At 29.2% G+C, this 14916-nt stretch overlaps 2 protein-coding genes across 2 annotated transcripts; one reads left to right on the forward strand and one right to left on the reverse strand.

Moving 5' to 3' along the window:
- Window positions 1-12675: 12675 nt before the first annotated feature.
- Window positions 12676-14073, forward strand: LOC143201527 (uncharacterized). Its single transcript, XM_076412654.1, has 5 exons — window positions 12676-12684; window positions 12752-12800; window positions 12856-13070; window positions 13129-13444; window positions 13505-14073. The coding sequence occupies exons 1-5, from the start codon at window positions 12676-12678 to the stop codon at window positions 13993-13995; spliced, it is 1080 nt and encodes a 359-aa protein (XP_076268769.1). The 3' UTR covers window positions 13996-14073.
- Trs33 (trafficking protein particle complex subunit Trs33) lies at window positions 14073-14883 on the reverse strand. The gene is made up of 3 exons (XM_076412151.1): window positions 14710-14883; window positions 14594-14655; window positions 14073-14538 (listed from the first exon to the last, which is right to left on the reverse strand). The coding sequence occupies exons 1-3, from the start codon at window positions 14794-14796 to the stop codon at window positions 14211-14213; spliced, it is 477 nt and encodes a 158-aa protein (XP_076268266.1). The 5' UTR covers window positions 14797-14883; the 3' UTR covers window positions 14073-14210.
- Window positions 14884-14916: the final 33 nt, after the last annotated feature.

Genomic DNA, 14916 nt, shown 5'->3' on the forward strand with positions numbered 1-14916 from the left:
AAAATATCAATATTGCACATAATAACTGGAAGAAACTATAAATTAATGTTATCAATAAAAGACCGGAGACTAAGAAGACCCAAATTTATGTTATACCTGATAAATTGATTAAATTTCGAAGAAATATATTACGCCGGTGTTATAAAAGACAGGTACAGTTACTGAATATTAGTTTAATACTGCTTTTTATATTCAATTATGCCATAAAATGCTCAAAGTACTTTTAAAAATTGCACCTGTTAAATGTTGTTATCCCAACGTTTTCAAATAAAAGGTACGGATGCCTATAGTAGGAAACCATAACCATTTATCGAACTTCACCCGATCGAAATTAGTAAAAAACGAGATGAACTCGGTAAGTAGAAATGTTTAAATCCTGTAGCAGGATCGCCATTTAATCACTGTATATTTTAATATTTTTTAGGACAAATCCTGCTCAGATATTTCCAATACCAAAGGCGAGAGGAGCTCATTGCTGCGTAATTTCAGAAGGAACAGCGACAGGACCAAAATGTCCAGTAAAAGACTTTTAAAGGATTTAATAAATAGATTCTCCAAAAACCCAACGAGAACAACACGAATATCAGCCCCCAGTCGGAAGAATAATGTCTTGGGGAAGCTCCATAAGAAAACATTAAACGCAACGGAGAAACAGTGCAGTGTCACTGAATTACAGAACAGTTTTAACAATGACGATAGTGTGGAGAAATCATTAGTAGAGGATATCAGTTTTGACATATCCTCAAATGATATTGAAAAAGAAATTCGCACAAAACCTTGCTCAACGCTGTTAGGTGATGAATTCTCGAACGATATATCGTCCAACGATAACGATAAAGATTTGGAGGTAGGTGTGCTGGTCGTGCTCACTAAAATGATATTAATTCATATTTTATGATATCGTTACAGCAATTTGAACAAAGCATCAATAGTTCCAAGGCATTATCGCTGAGTAATAGTTGTCCGCTCTTAACATCTCTGGATGCAGACACTAACTGGTCCGAATCCAAAATTTTGGCATCGATCAATCTTGATGACTCGGAACGTGTCATCGTCGAAGAAAGCACCGTTAAACAATTGGTCTCGTATCTGCACCATGGCCTACAACTGCCAAGGTTCATTGGTAGTGCCGAACATTTGGAGGCAGAAAGAATGCTGGTTCTATCAGGTAAATCCTGCTAATTATTAGTTTGTTTCGTTTTATCCCATTCATCTATTTTCCAGAAACAAAGGTCGAGGTACTACAAAGCCTGGATTATTCGCTGAACTGCACCTGCGATGATTTCATATCTGAAATCACCATTACTGACATGAAATGTCACATAAACAGTGCGGAACAAAATAGATCGGCAAATCTCTTTTATCTTCTTATTCTACGCCATCACGATGCTGTACACGCCAGCAAAATCATCAAACCCAACAAGCAGGGACTTCTCGATTTCGGGGGATCATATATTTTTAGAGATACTCCTAACACAAGCGAGATAAAAGCAGAACTATTCGCTATTAAATTGAATAACTCGATAATGAAGGGCCTAACACGTATTTTCGCCAAGAAATCTTCACAGACGCTTCCTCTAATGACATTCGTTGGTGAGGCCACAATTGGTCTGAAGAATGCGACTAACGGAACTTTCTTTATCCGGTTTATGGTTGAAAATGAGTGGAAGACTCACCTCTTGACGGCGACAGTTGATATCAAGAAAGATCAGCCAGCCCTGGCTTCTCCATCGATACAAAATAAGTTACAACACATATCCCCCAACAAGGGAAAGAAAAATTAGCGACCAAAAGAAAATTGTTTCAGATCCTTTGTAAATATTTTTGTTAATAATATTATTTAAACATGTAACCCATTTTAGTTTTATTTATACAGTAATCCTTATATCTGACAATACCAAAAGATGTTCTATTTATAAGAGATAAAATAAATTAAAGTTATATTTATGGTAAAATCTTTAAAATTAAAATTAAAAAAATTATTAAATATCACTATTAAACAGTCAACTGACTTATAAAAATACATTATTACCCATACACGCACATATATATATATATATATATATATATATATATATATATATATATATATATATATATAAACATATATATATATATATATATATATATATATATATATATATATATATATATATATATATATATATTTAATATATTAAATGACTATGAATTTTCCTTCTCGTTTTATCTTAATTAAAAAGAGATTTGATGCTGTCTCTGAATTGGCACTAGTGGATGATGTTGCCAAATGTCTGTACAATTCTTCAAAACCTAATAAAATAATTAGAGGCTCCGGAATTAATTAAACCGGAAAACGTCGTCAACCAAAAGTCAAATTTGATGCAGTTATAAATGTTGATGATCTGAGTGGACTGTTTTACTAGATACGTTATAATTTGTGCTATATATGTTTGTAATTGTGACCTTGTGATTATATGATTAGTCAGGAGATTTTGTTCAGAAACCGCTTGTTGAAACCGAAAAACGTGTAGCTCTCTATAAAATAATATCATATATTTACAAAAACATTTTTCCCGAAATATTAAAGACATTTCTATTATTATTTTATTTCTATATAAAATAATATAATATCTTTCTAAAAAACATTTTTTCCAAAATATGAATAAAGTTCTATTCTTATTTTACCTCTATATAAAATAATATGATATATTTACAAAAACATTTTTAACGAAACATGAAAAAAAAGTTCGATTCTTATTTTAGCTCTGTATAAAATAATATCATATATTTACAAAAACATTTTTACCGAAATATTAAAGAAATTTCTATTATTATTTTATTTCTATATAAAATAATATAATATCTTTCCAAAAAACATTTTTTCCAAAATATGAATAAAGTTCTATTCTTATTTTACCCCTATATAAAATAATATCATATATTTACAAAAACATTTTTAACGAAATATCCAAAAAAAGTTCGATTCTTATTTTAGCTCTGTATAAAATAATATCATATATTTACAAAAACATTTTTCCCGAAATATTAAAGAAATTTCTATTATTATTTTATTTCTATATAAAATAATATAATATCTTTCCAAAAAACATTTTTTCCAAAATATGAATAAAGTTCTATTCTTATTTTACCTCTATATAAAATAATATGATATATTTACAAAAACATTTTTAACGAAACATGAAAAAAAAGTTCGATTCTTATTTTAGCTCTGTATAAAATAATATCATATATTTACAAAAACATTTTTCCCGAAATATTAAAGAAATTTCTATTATTATTTTATTTCTATATAAAATAATATAATATCTTTCCAAAAAACATTTTTTCCAAAATATGAATAAAGTTCTATTCTTATTTTACCCCTATATAAAATAATATCATATATTTACAAAAACATTTTTAACGAAATATGAAAAAAAAGTTCGATTCTTATTTTAGCTCTGTATAAAATAATATCATATATTTACAAAAACATTTTTTCCCGAAATATTAAAGAAATTTCTATTATTATTTTATTTCTATATAAAATAATATAATATCTTTCCAAAAAACATTTTTTCCAAAATATGAATAAAGTTCTATTCTTATTTTACCTCTATATAAAATAATATGATATATTTACAAAAACATTTTTAACGAAACATGAAAAAAAAGTTCGATTCTTATTTTAGCTCTGTATAAAATAATATCATATATTTACAAAAACATTTTTCCCGAAATATTAAAGAAATTTCTATTATTATTTTATTTCTATATAAAATAATATAATATCTTTCCAAAAAACATTTTTTCCAAAATATGAATAAAGTTCTATTCTTATTTTACCCCTATATAAAATAATATCATATATTTACAAAAACATTTTTAACGAAATATCCAAAAAAAGTTCGATTCTTATTTTAGCTCTGTATAAAATAATATCATATATTTACAAAAACATTTTTCCCGAAATATTAAAGAAATTTCTATTATTATTTTATTTCTATATAAAATAATATAATATCTTTCCAAAAAACATTTTTTCCAAAATATGAATAAAGTTCTATTCTTATTTTACCTCTATATAAAATAATATGATATATTTACAAAAACATTTTTAACGAAACATGAAAAAAAAGTTCGATTCTTATTTTAGCTCTGTATAAAATAATATCATATATTTACAAAAACATTTTTCCCGAAATATTAAAGAAATTTCTATTATTATTTTATTTCTATATAAAATAATATAATATCTTTCCAAAAAACATTTTTTCCAAAATATGAATAAAGTTCTATTCTTATTTTACCTCTATATAAAATAATATGATATATTTACAAAAACATTTTTAACGAAACATGAAAAAAAAGTTCGATTCTTATTTTAGCTCTGTATAAAATAATATCATATATTTACAAAAACATTTTTCCCGAAATATTAAAGAAATTTCTATTATTATTTTATTTCTATATAAAATAATATAATATCTTTCCAAAAAACATTTTTTCCAAAATATGAATAAAGTTCTATTCTTATTTTACCTCTATATAAAATAATATGATATATTTACAAAAACATTGTTAACGAAACATGAAAAAAAAGTTCGATTCTTATTTTAGCTCTGTATAAAATAATATCATATATTTACAAAAACATTTTTCCCGAAATATTAAAGAAATTTCTATTATTATTTTATTTCTATATAAAATAATATAATATCTTTCCAAAAAACATTTTTTCCAAAATATGAATAAAGTTCTATTCTTATTTTACCTCTATATAAAATAATATCATATATTAACAAAAACATTTTTAACGAAATATGAAAAAAAAGTTCGATTCTTATTTTAGCTCTGTATAAAATAATATCATATATTTACAAAAACATTTTTCCCGAAATATTAAAGAAATTTCTATTATTATTTTATTTCTATATAAAATAATATAATATCTTTCCAAAAAACATTTTTTCCAAAATATGAATAAAGTTCTATTCTTATTTTACCTCTATATAAAATAATATGATATATTTACAAAAACATTTTTAACGAAATATGAAAAAAAAGTTCGATTCTTATTTTACCTCTATATAAAATAATATCATATATTTACAAAAACATGAAAAAAAAGTTCGATTCTTATTTTAGCTCTGTATAAAATAATATCATATATTTACAAAAACATTTTTCCCGAAATATTAAAGAAATTTCTATTATTATTTTATTTCTATATAAAATAATATAATATCTTTCCAAAAAACATTTTTTCCAAAATATGAATAAAGTTCTATTCTTATTTTACCTCTATATAAAATAATATGATATATTTACAAAAACATTTTTAACGAAACATGAAAAAAAAGTTCGATTCTTATTTTAGCTCTGTATAAAATAATATCATATATTTACAAAAACATTTTTCCCGAAATATTAAAGAAATTTCTATTATTATTTTATTTCTATATAAAATAATATAATATCTTTCCAAAAAACATTTTTTCCAAAATATGAATAAAGTTCTATTCTTATTTTACCCCTATATAAAATAATATCATATATTTACAAAAACATTTTTAACGAAATATGAAAAAAAAGTTCGATTCTTATTTTAGCTCTGTATAAAATAATATCATATATTTACAAAAACATTTTTAACGAAATATGAAAAAAAAGTTCGATTCTTATTTTAGCTCTGTATAAAATAATATCATATATTTACAAAAACATTTTTCCCGAAATATTAAAGAAATTTCTATTATTATTTTATTTCTGTATAAAATAATATAATATCTTTCCAAAAAACATTTTTTCCAAAATATGAATAAAGTTCTATTCTTATTTTACCTCTATATAAAATAATATCATTTATTTACACAACATTTATTCCAAAATTTTAAAGAAATTTCTATTCTTATTTTATCTCTCTATAAAATAATATTATATATTTTCAAAAACACTTTTTCCGAATTATTTAAGAATTAAATATATATTATATTATAGTATAATATAATGATTAGGTTTACTTGCATGTTTATAGTATCTTAATTGAAATACGGTATGGTATCAATTAAAAAACCCTTTGTGTAAAAAGAAAATGCTTTTATTATCCTACAGCTACCTGGTATTAAAGGAAATTATTTTATTATATTGTTATGACATATAAATATGGTGAGTTTTGGGACTAAGTTTCATTCTCTATTCAGAATTTTTCTCGAGATAGTTATACTAGTTAGTGTGAAAGTTCATTTGCAATAACAAAACAGGAAACATGGATATGGTAAGTTATCTATATCACCTACTACGTCTTCTTCAAATCTAACCCTTTATGATGGTGCAAATTTACTTCGGTTGAAAGAAATTAGAGCTAAACCCTTCGTGCTTTATTTCTAAAGTAATTGTTTCAATTTTAGTTAAAACTTGATGTTGTTTCTCCGCGAAAATGTGTTCCCGTACCATCAGTGAAAGAAAATCGGACAACTGGTAAGTAAATCGATCGTTATTCTAAGGAAATTAGAGTAACAGAAACCGTAAATTTTACAGAATCGGTAACTAAGATGACTCCGGATAAAAAACTGCTGGAGGTGTTCCCCCAGACCTCACCAGTTATCAGTAAGAATTCCAATATATGCAGTAGGAGATTCTTGAGGGAATTATTAGCGACCATCGCTAAAAAACCGATCTGTACGGTATTAGACCCCAGCAAACAATGCTCCTCTCGTGAGTATAACACTTCGCCTACGGGAAACATCAAGAAATCCCTCCAAAAACATGATGATTTGCTGGAGAAGTTGGTGAAGGACAGCCTCACCGAAGAACAAGAGAAATACAGAGCTGTAATTAGCGAAATGCAGCGTTCTTTCGAAAGTGGCTTGGATGACCCGACGTCTACAGTCACCGCCGCATCTGCACTTGATCCGAACGAATCGACAGGGGAGGAAATGTCATCCACTAGTGAAATATGCACCTTTATCGAAGGCGTGTTGCCGAAAGCGTGTTCCACTCAGATCGAGAGCTCATACTTCCACTTGGGCACTCTGGATTCTTCGAAGGTATCGTTCCAGACCGACATTTCCGAACAGAGCCATCCCGCGTCCTCCTTATTGTCATCGAAAAAGATGAGCTGCCCCAACTTCATGACTCTCTGCATGTCCAGCACGTCCATAACGAAAATGATTGAGGATATCTCGAATACCGACGCCAAGAACAAAGACCAGAGGCTGTACGTCGAGATCAAGATCGCTAAACAGCTTTTGGATTTCTTGAATTACGGCCAGGACCATATGCGAGATTTCATTGGGGGTGCCGCTCACCTGGAGGCAGAACGGATACTGGTTTTGACGGGTAAGTGCAACATTTCACGACAACGAGTCGGTAAATTAACGAAATCCGGTTACAGAAACCAAAATCGAGATTCTGCTGGCGTCTAAAAACTCCCAGAAATATATCCAGCACGACTACACGACAGAGGTGACCCTCACCAACCTAAAGTGTCATATCAATAGCTATGAGCCGGCTATTTCATCGAAAATCTATTACGTCTTGGTCATCAGCCACCACGAGACAGTTTACGCCACCAGAATCATGAGACCGGACAATGTGGGCTGCATTGAGTTCCCCGGGACCTACACCTACAAGTCCAACTCGATGGAAAGCATAAAAGCCGAGTTATTCTGCGTTCGACTGAATACGACCAGTAAAAGAACCCTCAAGAGGTTATTCGGGAAGAAACCTGCCCATAATTTCAAGGTCCCCCTCATGACATACTACGGAGAAGTGTCCATCGAAGTTAGGCCTACCAACAGGGGACATTACATCTTTAACAAGCCAGGCGATAGTGTCAAACCTGACATATTATCAGCTTCTGTCAGCGTTAAAGATAACCCAACCAGCAAGATAAGAAGATATTCTACGCTCACTTTCGAACAAACCACCGAAGAACACAGCCAAAATGACATGGAAACTGTAGGGGTATCTGTTCGGAAAGATCGAATGTATTATACTTATCCACCAAGAAAACTGAATTTCTGAGAGCCCCACCTAACAATCACCGGCCTGTTGTACTATATTATTTATTCTAAACAAAAATAAAACATTATTCTTTCGTTAAAAAATAAATTATGTTAACAAATTTACGTTTTTTGTTATCAACATTGATATATTTCCTATATAAAACCCCGAATGTTACGGTTTGACGCAATTAATCAACATGTCAAATCAAGTATGCCTTGCATAAATAAGCTGTATGACGCTCTATACCTCAACCTTCAAAAACAATTCATAATTATTTATGCGATTTAAAATAAAGCTTACTTTTTCATAGTTCGTTAATAGATAAATTCACTTTACCTATTAAAAATGCATTGATATAAAAATCCGAATATTATATATTAATGTATTTAACCGTCAAGTCAAATCAAGCAAGCTTTATGTGAATAAAGCACCTGAAGTTGCATACATCAACTTCAAAAAAAAAATTCTAAATCGAAAAAGCAAATATATAAATTGATTTAATTACCAACAAATATTATTTTATATGTTTTCTATTTGAGAAAACAATTCATTTATTAACCTACAAATAAAAGGGAGAAAATATAAATATATTTCATTAATCGACATGTTAAGAAATATTGATATATTTGGATACTTAATTATTACTTTTGGATAAAATTTAATTATTTATTTAAAATTAACTACCAAAATACTCTAAACCTTTAAACTTAAGTATCAATTTAAAAAAAAATAACATGTAACGAAACAATCTATAGAAATCGATTTGTGCTAATATTGGTCGACACTGTAGTAAATGTCAACAATACAAAATTATTCGAATCTTTTCTGATAACATTAGAGATTATAAACCGGCCAGAATTGTAAACCTAAAGTTTAATTTGGATGTTTTATTGTATCGGCTATTAATAGTTAATAAAAACTTCAACCTTCTAATATCTTCTTCTTAAAATGTATTTTTATGTTTTGTTTGAAGAAGAAATGTCGTAGGTTGACATTAAAATTGATAGATTGTAAACATAAATAGATCAAATAAAAAAAAAGCTTTTATATGGATTTTCAAAAGTAATTTAACACAAATATAAATATATTGAAAAATGTTCTATACTCCAAAGATCATTTTTATTAATTTTGTTTGTTTTTTTATGGTATTAGCACAGTTACTACAAATTTTCTTTCTCTATTTTTGAATGTCGTAACAGGTAAGAAACTATTAAACCAAATGCTATCAGACTGGCATTTCTTTAATGAGATATATTAATTAATCACAATTTCAAAAATAGTGTTGTACTTTGCTAAATTAATCTAATAATAATATTTTTAATTTAATAAATATATTTTAATAGCCAAATTGAGCTCTCTTAAACTATTTTTAAAATATATTTTTATATTTTGCTTGGAGATAGTACATTCAATATTGATAAAATGTAAAAATAAATAGATCAAATTTTGAAAAAAAAAAGATTTTGTACGGATTATTAATAATAATTTGGTACAAATGTAAAAATATCAAAAAATATTCATAGATCACTTCATAGATCATTTTTATTAAGTCTTTCTTATGGCATTAGTAAGAGGTCAATTGAAAAGTCCCCGGTCTATCATAGTAAAACACATTTTTTTGGCAAAATATTTTTTTTATTCAACAAAATTCCCTTCAATTGTGATACACTGATTATAGTGACCCTCCAACTTTTTGTTACCAGTTTTGTCATTTGCTTCAAAATATGCCTCAGTTTCGTGGATCACCTCTTCATTCGACGAAAATTTCTTCCCAGCGAGCATTCTTTTGAGATCTGAGAACAGGAAAATAGTCGCTGGGGGCCAAATCTGGAGAATACGGTGAATAAGGAAGCAATTCGAAGCCCGATTGATGAATTTTTGACACGGTGCATTGTCTTGGCGAAGCAGTACTTTCTTTTTCTTCAAATGCGGCCGTTTTTCGGCGATTCCGTCCTTCAAACGGTCCAATAACGCTATGTTATAGTCGCTGTTGATGGTCCTTCCTTTTTCAAGGCAGTCAATGAAAATTATTCCATGCGCATCCCAAAATACAGACGCCATAAACTTGCCAGCCGACTGTCGCATTTTCCCACGCTTTGGAGCGGGTTCATCATGTGCAGTCCACTCGGATGACTGTCGACTGGACTTCGAAGTGAAATGATGGAGCCATATTCCATCCATTGTCACATATCGACGCAAAAACTCGGGTTTATTACGCTTGATCATCTTCAAACACTGCTTCGAATCATCAACTCGTCATTGTTTTTAATCAAAAGTGAGCTCCCGCGGCACCCACTTTGCATAGAGCTTTTTCATACCCAAATATTCGAGAATGATATGATGGACACATTCAGTTGATATCTTTAGAGTGTCTGCTATTTCATTCAGTTTCATTTTACGGTAATTCAAAATCATTTTCTGGATTTTTGTAATGTTTTCATTTCACCACGTCTAAACTTAGCATACCAATCCTTGATGGTTAATTTTCCTTTCAACTGCATTTTTTCGCTTCAAAAAGCAATATTTTATCAACACACGAAATTCCTTTTTATCCATTTTTTCAACAATAACAAAAGTTGCTTCACTCAAAATGCTATAATTCACAAACTAATGATCCGACAGCTGCCAAATTTATACACTCATCTTTTGAGGGTTAGGGCTATCTAAAAAACATACGGATTTAATTCTAGTAGCGCCATCTATGTGTCAGACCGGGGACTTTTCAATTGACCTGTTACAGTTAATAAAAATATTATCTCTTCTATTTTGGGATTTTAAACAAAAATAATGAAGGATAATTTTTGGCTTGCTATTTATTCATTCGCAGTCTCGGTTTTATATAGACTAAAGCTCTTAATAAATAAATTATTTTCTCAGAGCAATTAATGAATAAAATTAATGTATTTTTCTATATATCAACTGTAACTAAACACTATATTAACAGGCAAGAAGTTGTAAATCCAAACCAAATCAATATAATGCTATCAGACTGTCATTTTTTAAATGTATTAATTAATAAGAATTTCGAAAATAAATTCCATAAAACTATAGAAAAAAAAAAGTTTTACTCTCTATTTTCATAATTACAATAGTTTTAAAATACTTGGTACCATCCTAAGCCAACACTATAACGGAATTTTAATTTGTTCTTGCATAATCCAACAGTTTTAAAATGTTATCGAGGATTGTTTTCCTCGAATTTGGATTCTCAGCCACGTAGGGTTACGTGACAAGTAGCATGGCTCAAGGAACTTGAACTCGAATGAATTACCCTACAGTTTTCTTATATATAGATAAGTATTTTTAACACTCTATAGCCCCAAAATAGTACATCTTTAAATATATTATTTCTGGTACTATATATCACTACATGTTATGTCAGAGTTATTCAAATATATATTATATTATTCAATATATATATAAATAATAAAATAAATATCAATCAGTAACAATTAACAAGTCAATTGAAAAGTCCCCAACCTATCATAATAAAACACATTTTTTTTTTGCAAAATTAGTTTTTTTTATTCAACATATCCCTCCAGGGATGATTATAGCGACCCTCCAACTTTTTGATACCATTTTTGTAGTACGATTTCTCCTTTGCTTCAAAATAGGCCTCAGTATCGGCGACCACTTCTTCATTCGACAAAAATTTCTTCCCAGCAAGCATTCTTTTGAGATCTGAAAACAGGAAATAGTCGCTGGGAGCCAGATCTGGAGAATGCGGTGGATGGATGGATTTTTGCCATCGTTTTCACTAACTTGTGACACGGTGCATTGTCTTGATGAAGCAACACTTTCTTTTCTTTTAAATGAGGCCGTTTTTCGGCGATTACGTCCTTCAAACGGTCCAATAACGCTATATAATAGTCGGTGTTGATGGTCCTTCCTTTTTCAAGATCATTTTGTGGATTTTTAAATCTTTTCGTTGGTAACAACTTTTCCTTTTGGGCGTCCACTGCGTTCACCGTCTTCGGTGGTCATTTCACCGCGTCTAAACTTAGCATACCAATTCTTTATGGTTGTTTTTCCTGCGGCAGTGTCCGGAAACTCGGCCTCAAGCTAGGTTTTTGCTTCAACTGATTTTTTCCCTTCAAAAAACAATATTTTATCAACACGCGAAATTCCTTTTTATCTATTTTTTTTTTCACACTAACAAAAGTTGCTTCACTCAAAATGCTATAATTCACAAACTAATGATCCGACAGCTGTCAAATTTACACAGGCATCTTTTGAGCATTAGCGCCAGCTAAAAAACATATAGATTTAATTTTAGTAGCGCCGTCTATGTTTCAGGCCGGCGACTTTTCAACTGACCTGTTATATATATTCATAAAATATCCAATAATACATTACTATTATATAAACATACAATTCTAATAATAACTGTAATAAACTAGTAATTAAGGATGTTTACTTTTCGACATTTTTGTACCCTAGCCTAAACTATTTATTGCATTAATATTGCAAGAAATAATGTATACTACATTGTAAAAAATGATTACTAAGATAGGAACCCTAATAAAACTGTTTTTATTCCCACCCCAGAGTACCTGTCATTAGATCTCTATATAAATGGTATTTTTGCAAAACTATCCCAAAAAAACTGTGTATTACCTCTTCTCATATTTTTAAAGTTTGCTTCAAGTTTTGTTAAGACACTTTTCATCCTAGCCAACCATGGAAACGGTAAGTTCAGTTTACCATTAATGAAACCTGTGTTTAAAACTTTTTTTAATTGAAATTAACCGTGCAGCTAAACGAGAAAAAACAATTGCTAGCTTCCAATCAAAATATCGATCATAGTAAGTCGTAGTAATTTTCGTGTTATTACAATTTAAATTATATTTAAAATTACAGGCCAATATTCACTTAATTGCCGGGAAAATAATAGGATAAGCCTATTAAAAGTTCTTCGTAGTTTTTTTGGTAACCTGTCGAGAAAGTCGACTCCCCCAGTTTTGAGAGCGAATGATGAATTTTATTACTCCTTCTCAAGAAAATCTCTTACCGCTCAAAGAAGGAAAACAGAAAAACATCATTTAAGTCAAGACAAGCCTCCATCATATGAACAGGTCTTACCCAGAAATTGACTAACAGGATTATTTAACTTGTTAAAATTTGTTTTATTAGGAATCTTGTGATCCGAATACCGTAGCTGTAAATAGTGTAAATATTTCTTATTTACTTGCTGCATCGAGAAAAAGTATCCATAAGTTCAAAAGAAAATCTCTCCGGGAAAAGCAATTCCAATTTGATAACCCTTGCTCGCCAGGCATGTGTAAGAATGAAGTGCCACCTATCGATCTGAGAGAAAGCGATAAAACAAAAGAACTAGAAATTATAGTGGACCAGCTTGTCAGTTTCCTCCACTATGGCAAAAATGGATTGACTAACTTCATCGGGAGTAACCTGCATTTGGAGACCGAAAAGATGCTAATACAAACGAGTGAGTATTAACAAGAATTATATTTCCAAGTTTAATTAAAATACGCCTTTTTAATTTTAGAAGTAAAACGCGAAGTAAATCAAAACACAAAAAAATATATCAATTGTCAAGATGTAACCGAATTGACTATAAGCGACGTTGCATGCCATACAAACTGTAAAATAAAAAAAAATTGCACAGCCTACTATGTGCTAATACTGTTACACAATAATACAATTTTCACAACAGAAATGTCTAAGCCAAACACGTCCGGGTGTATAATATTTGATGACTCATATACCTACAAGAGTCCTGATACATCTTTTGATATAAATGGGAAACTTTACAGTATTGAAATCAAAAAACCTTCGTCAAATAAATTTATGCTGTTTTTTACTAGAAAAAAGACTGTTGTATCTTATGATCTTCCCATGATGAAGCTTGTCAGAGAAATTTCATTCACTGTACAAGACGCAGGATATCAGGAATTTTCCTTTCAACCAACCACAAAATGCAAGAAGAAACCATATAAAATGGCAGCATGTTTTAAGATTAACAAGACCTTGTTATAACAAAACAATATTTTTGTAATTTATGTTCAAATACTTTTCAATAAATATATTTTTCTACTTGGAATAAAAATATATAATTTAAAACAAGGTTTTATTAAAAAAAAAAAGGATAACAGTATATAAATCATAACATGATTTGTTTTCTTACATGGAATTAAAGTGTTTATACTTAAATGTGTAATATATCCTATAGCTTCAGGTTTATATTAACTGATTCAAGTTCTTTGAACCTGAATATGGAATTTACATGATGGTAAGCTTTGAACTTCAGCAGTGACTAGACATTGAATACTTAAATTTGCCAAAGATCCCCTTATTACACCACAGGTAAAAGCTACATATCTAGGGGCGACCTCCAGATACTGTTTGCCGTTAGATAACCTGCTTAAAAACCTAAACATATTGTCTTGTAAAACATAGACACCCTGGTGATTAGTCCTTAAATTATCTATTTGTTTTTTATATATAACCGACCAAAAATCTGTACATATAAATTTCATAGTGTCCAATTCATCCTTAAACCGAGGCATTTCTTTCGTCAATCTAAAATGTGTTTTACAAATATTCATAAGCAAGACTAACATATGTATTACAGTACCGTTCAATTATACGATATCCTGTAGAAAACCCAATATACTCTAAGGTTGATAGGTCTTCGTCCTAAAAAAATAAAAAGTACAGTATGAAGATGACGAATATTATATAAATATCCACCTTTTTCTCCTTCTTATCATTATTTCCAAACGTGTAATTTACGATTTCCGAATGGAGTAAATCAAACAATATATCATCAGCCATCATACAAATATATACCTAAGTTTATGTTTTTGAAAATTAAAAAACAAATCGACAAACAGCAATTTTGACTTCTTCTTCATTTGCTTTTTGCGAAAAAAACAATTGGTACGAAAGCACCATAAA

This window comes from Rhynchophorus ferrugineus, unplaced genomic scaffold (assembly GCF_030347505.1).
Source record: "Rhynchophorus ferrugineus isolate W39M unplaced genomic scaffold, kcgeb_rfMv2 rfM8, whole genome shotgun sequence".
Taxonomy (NCBI): Eukaryota; Metazoa; Arthropoda; class Insecta; order Coleoptera; family Curculionidae; genus Rhynchophorus; species Rhynchophorus ferrugineus.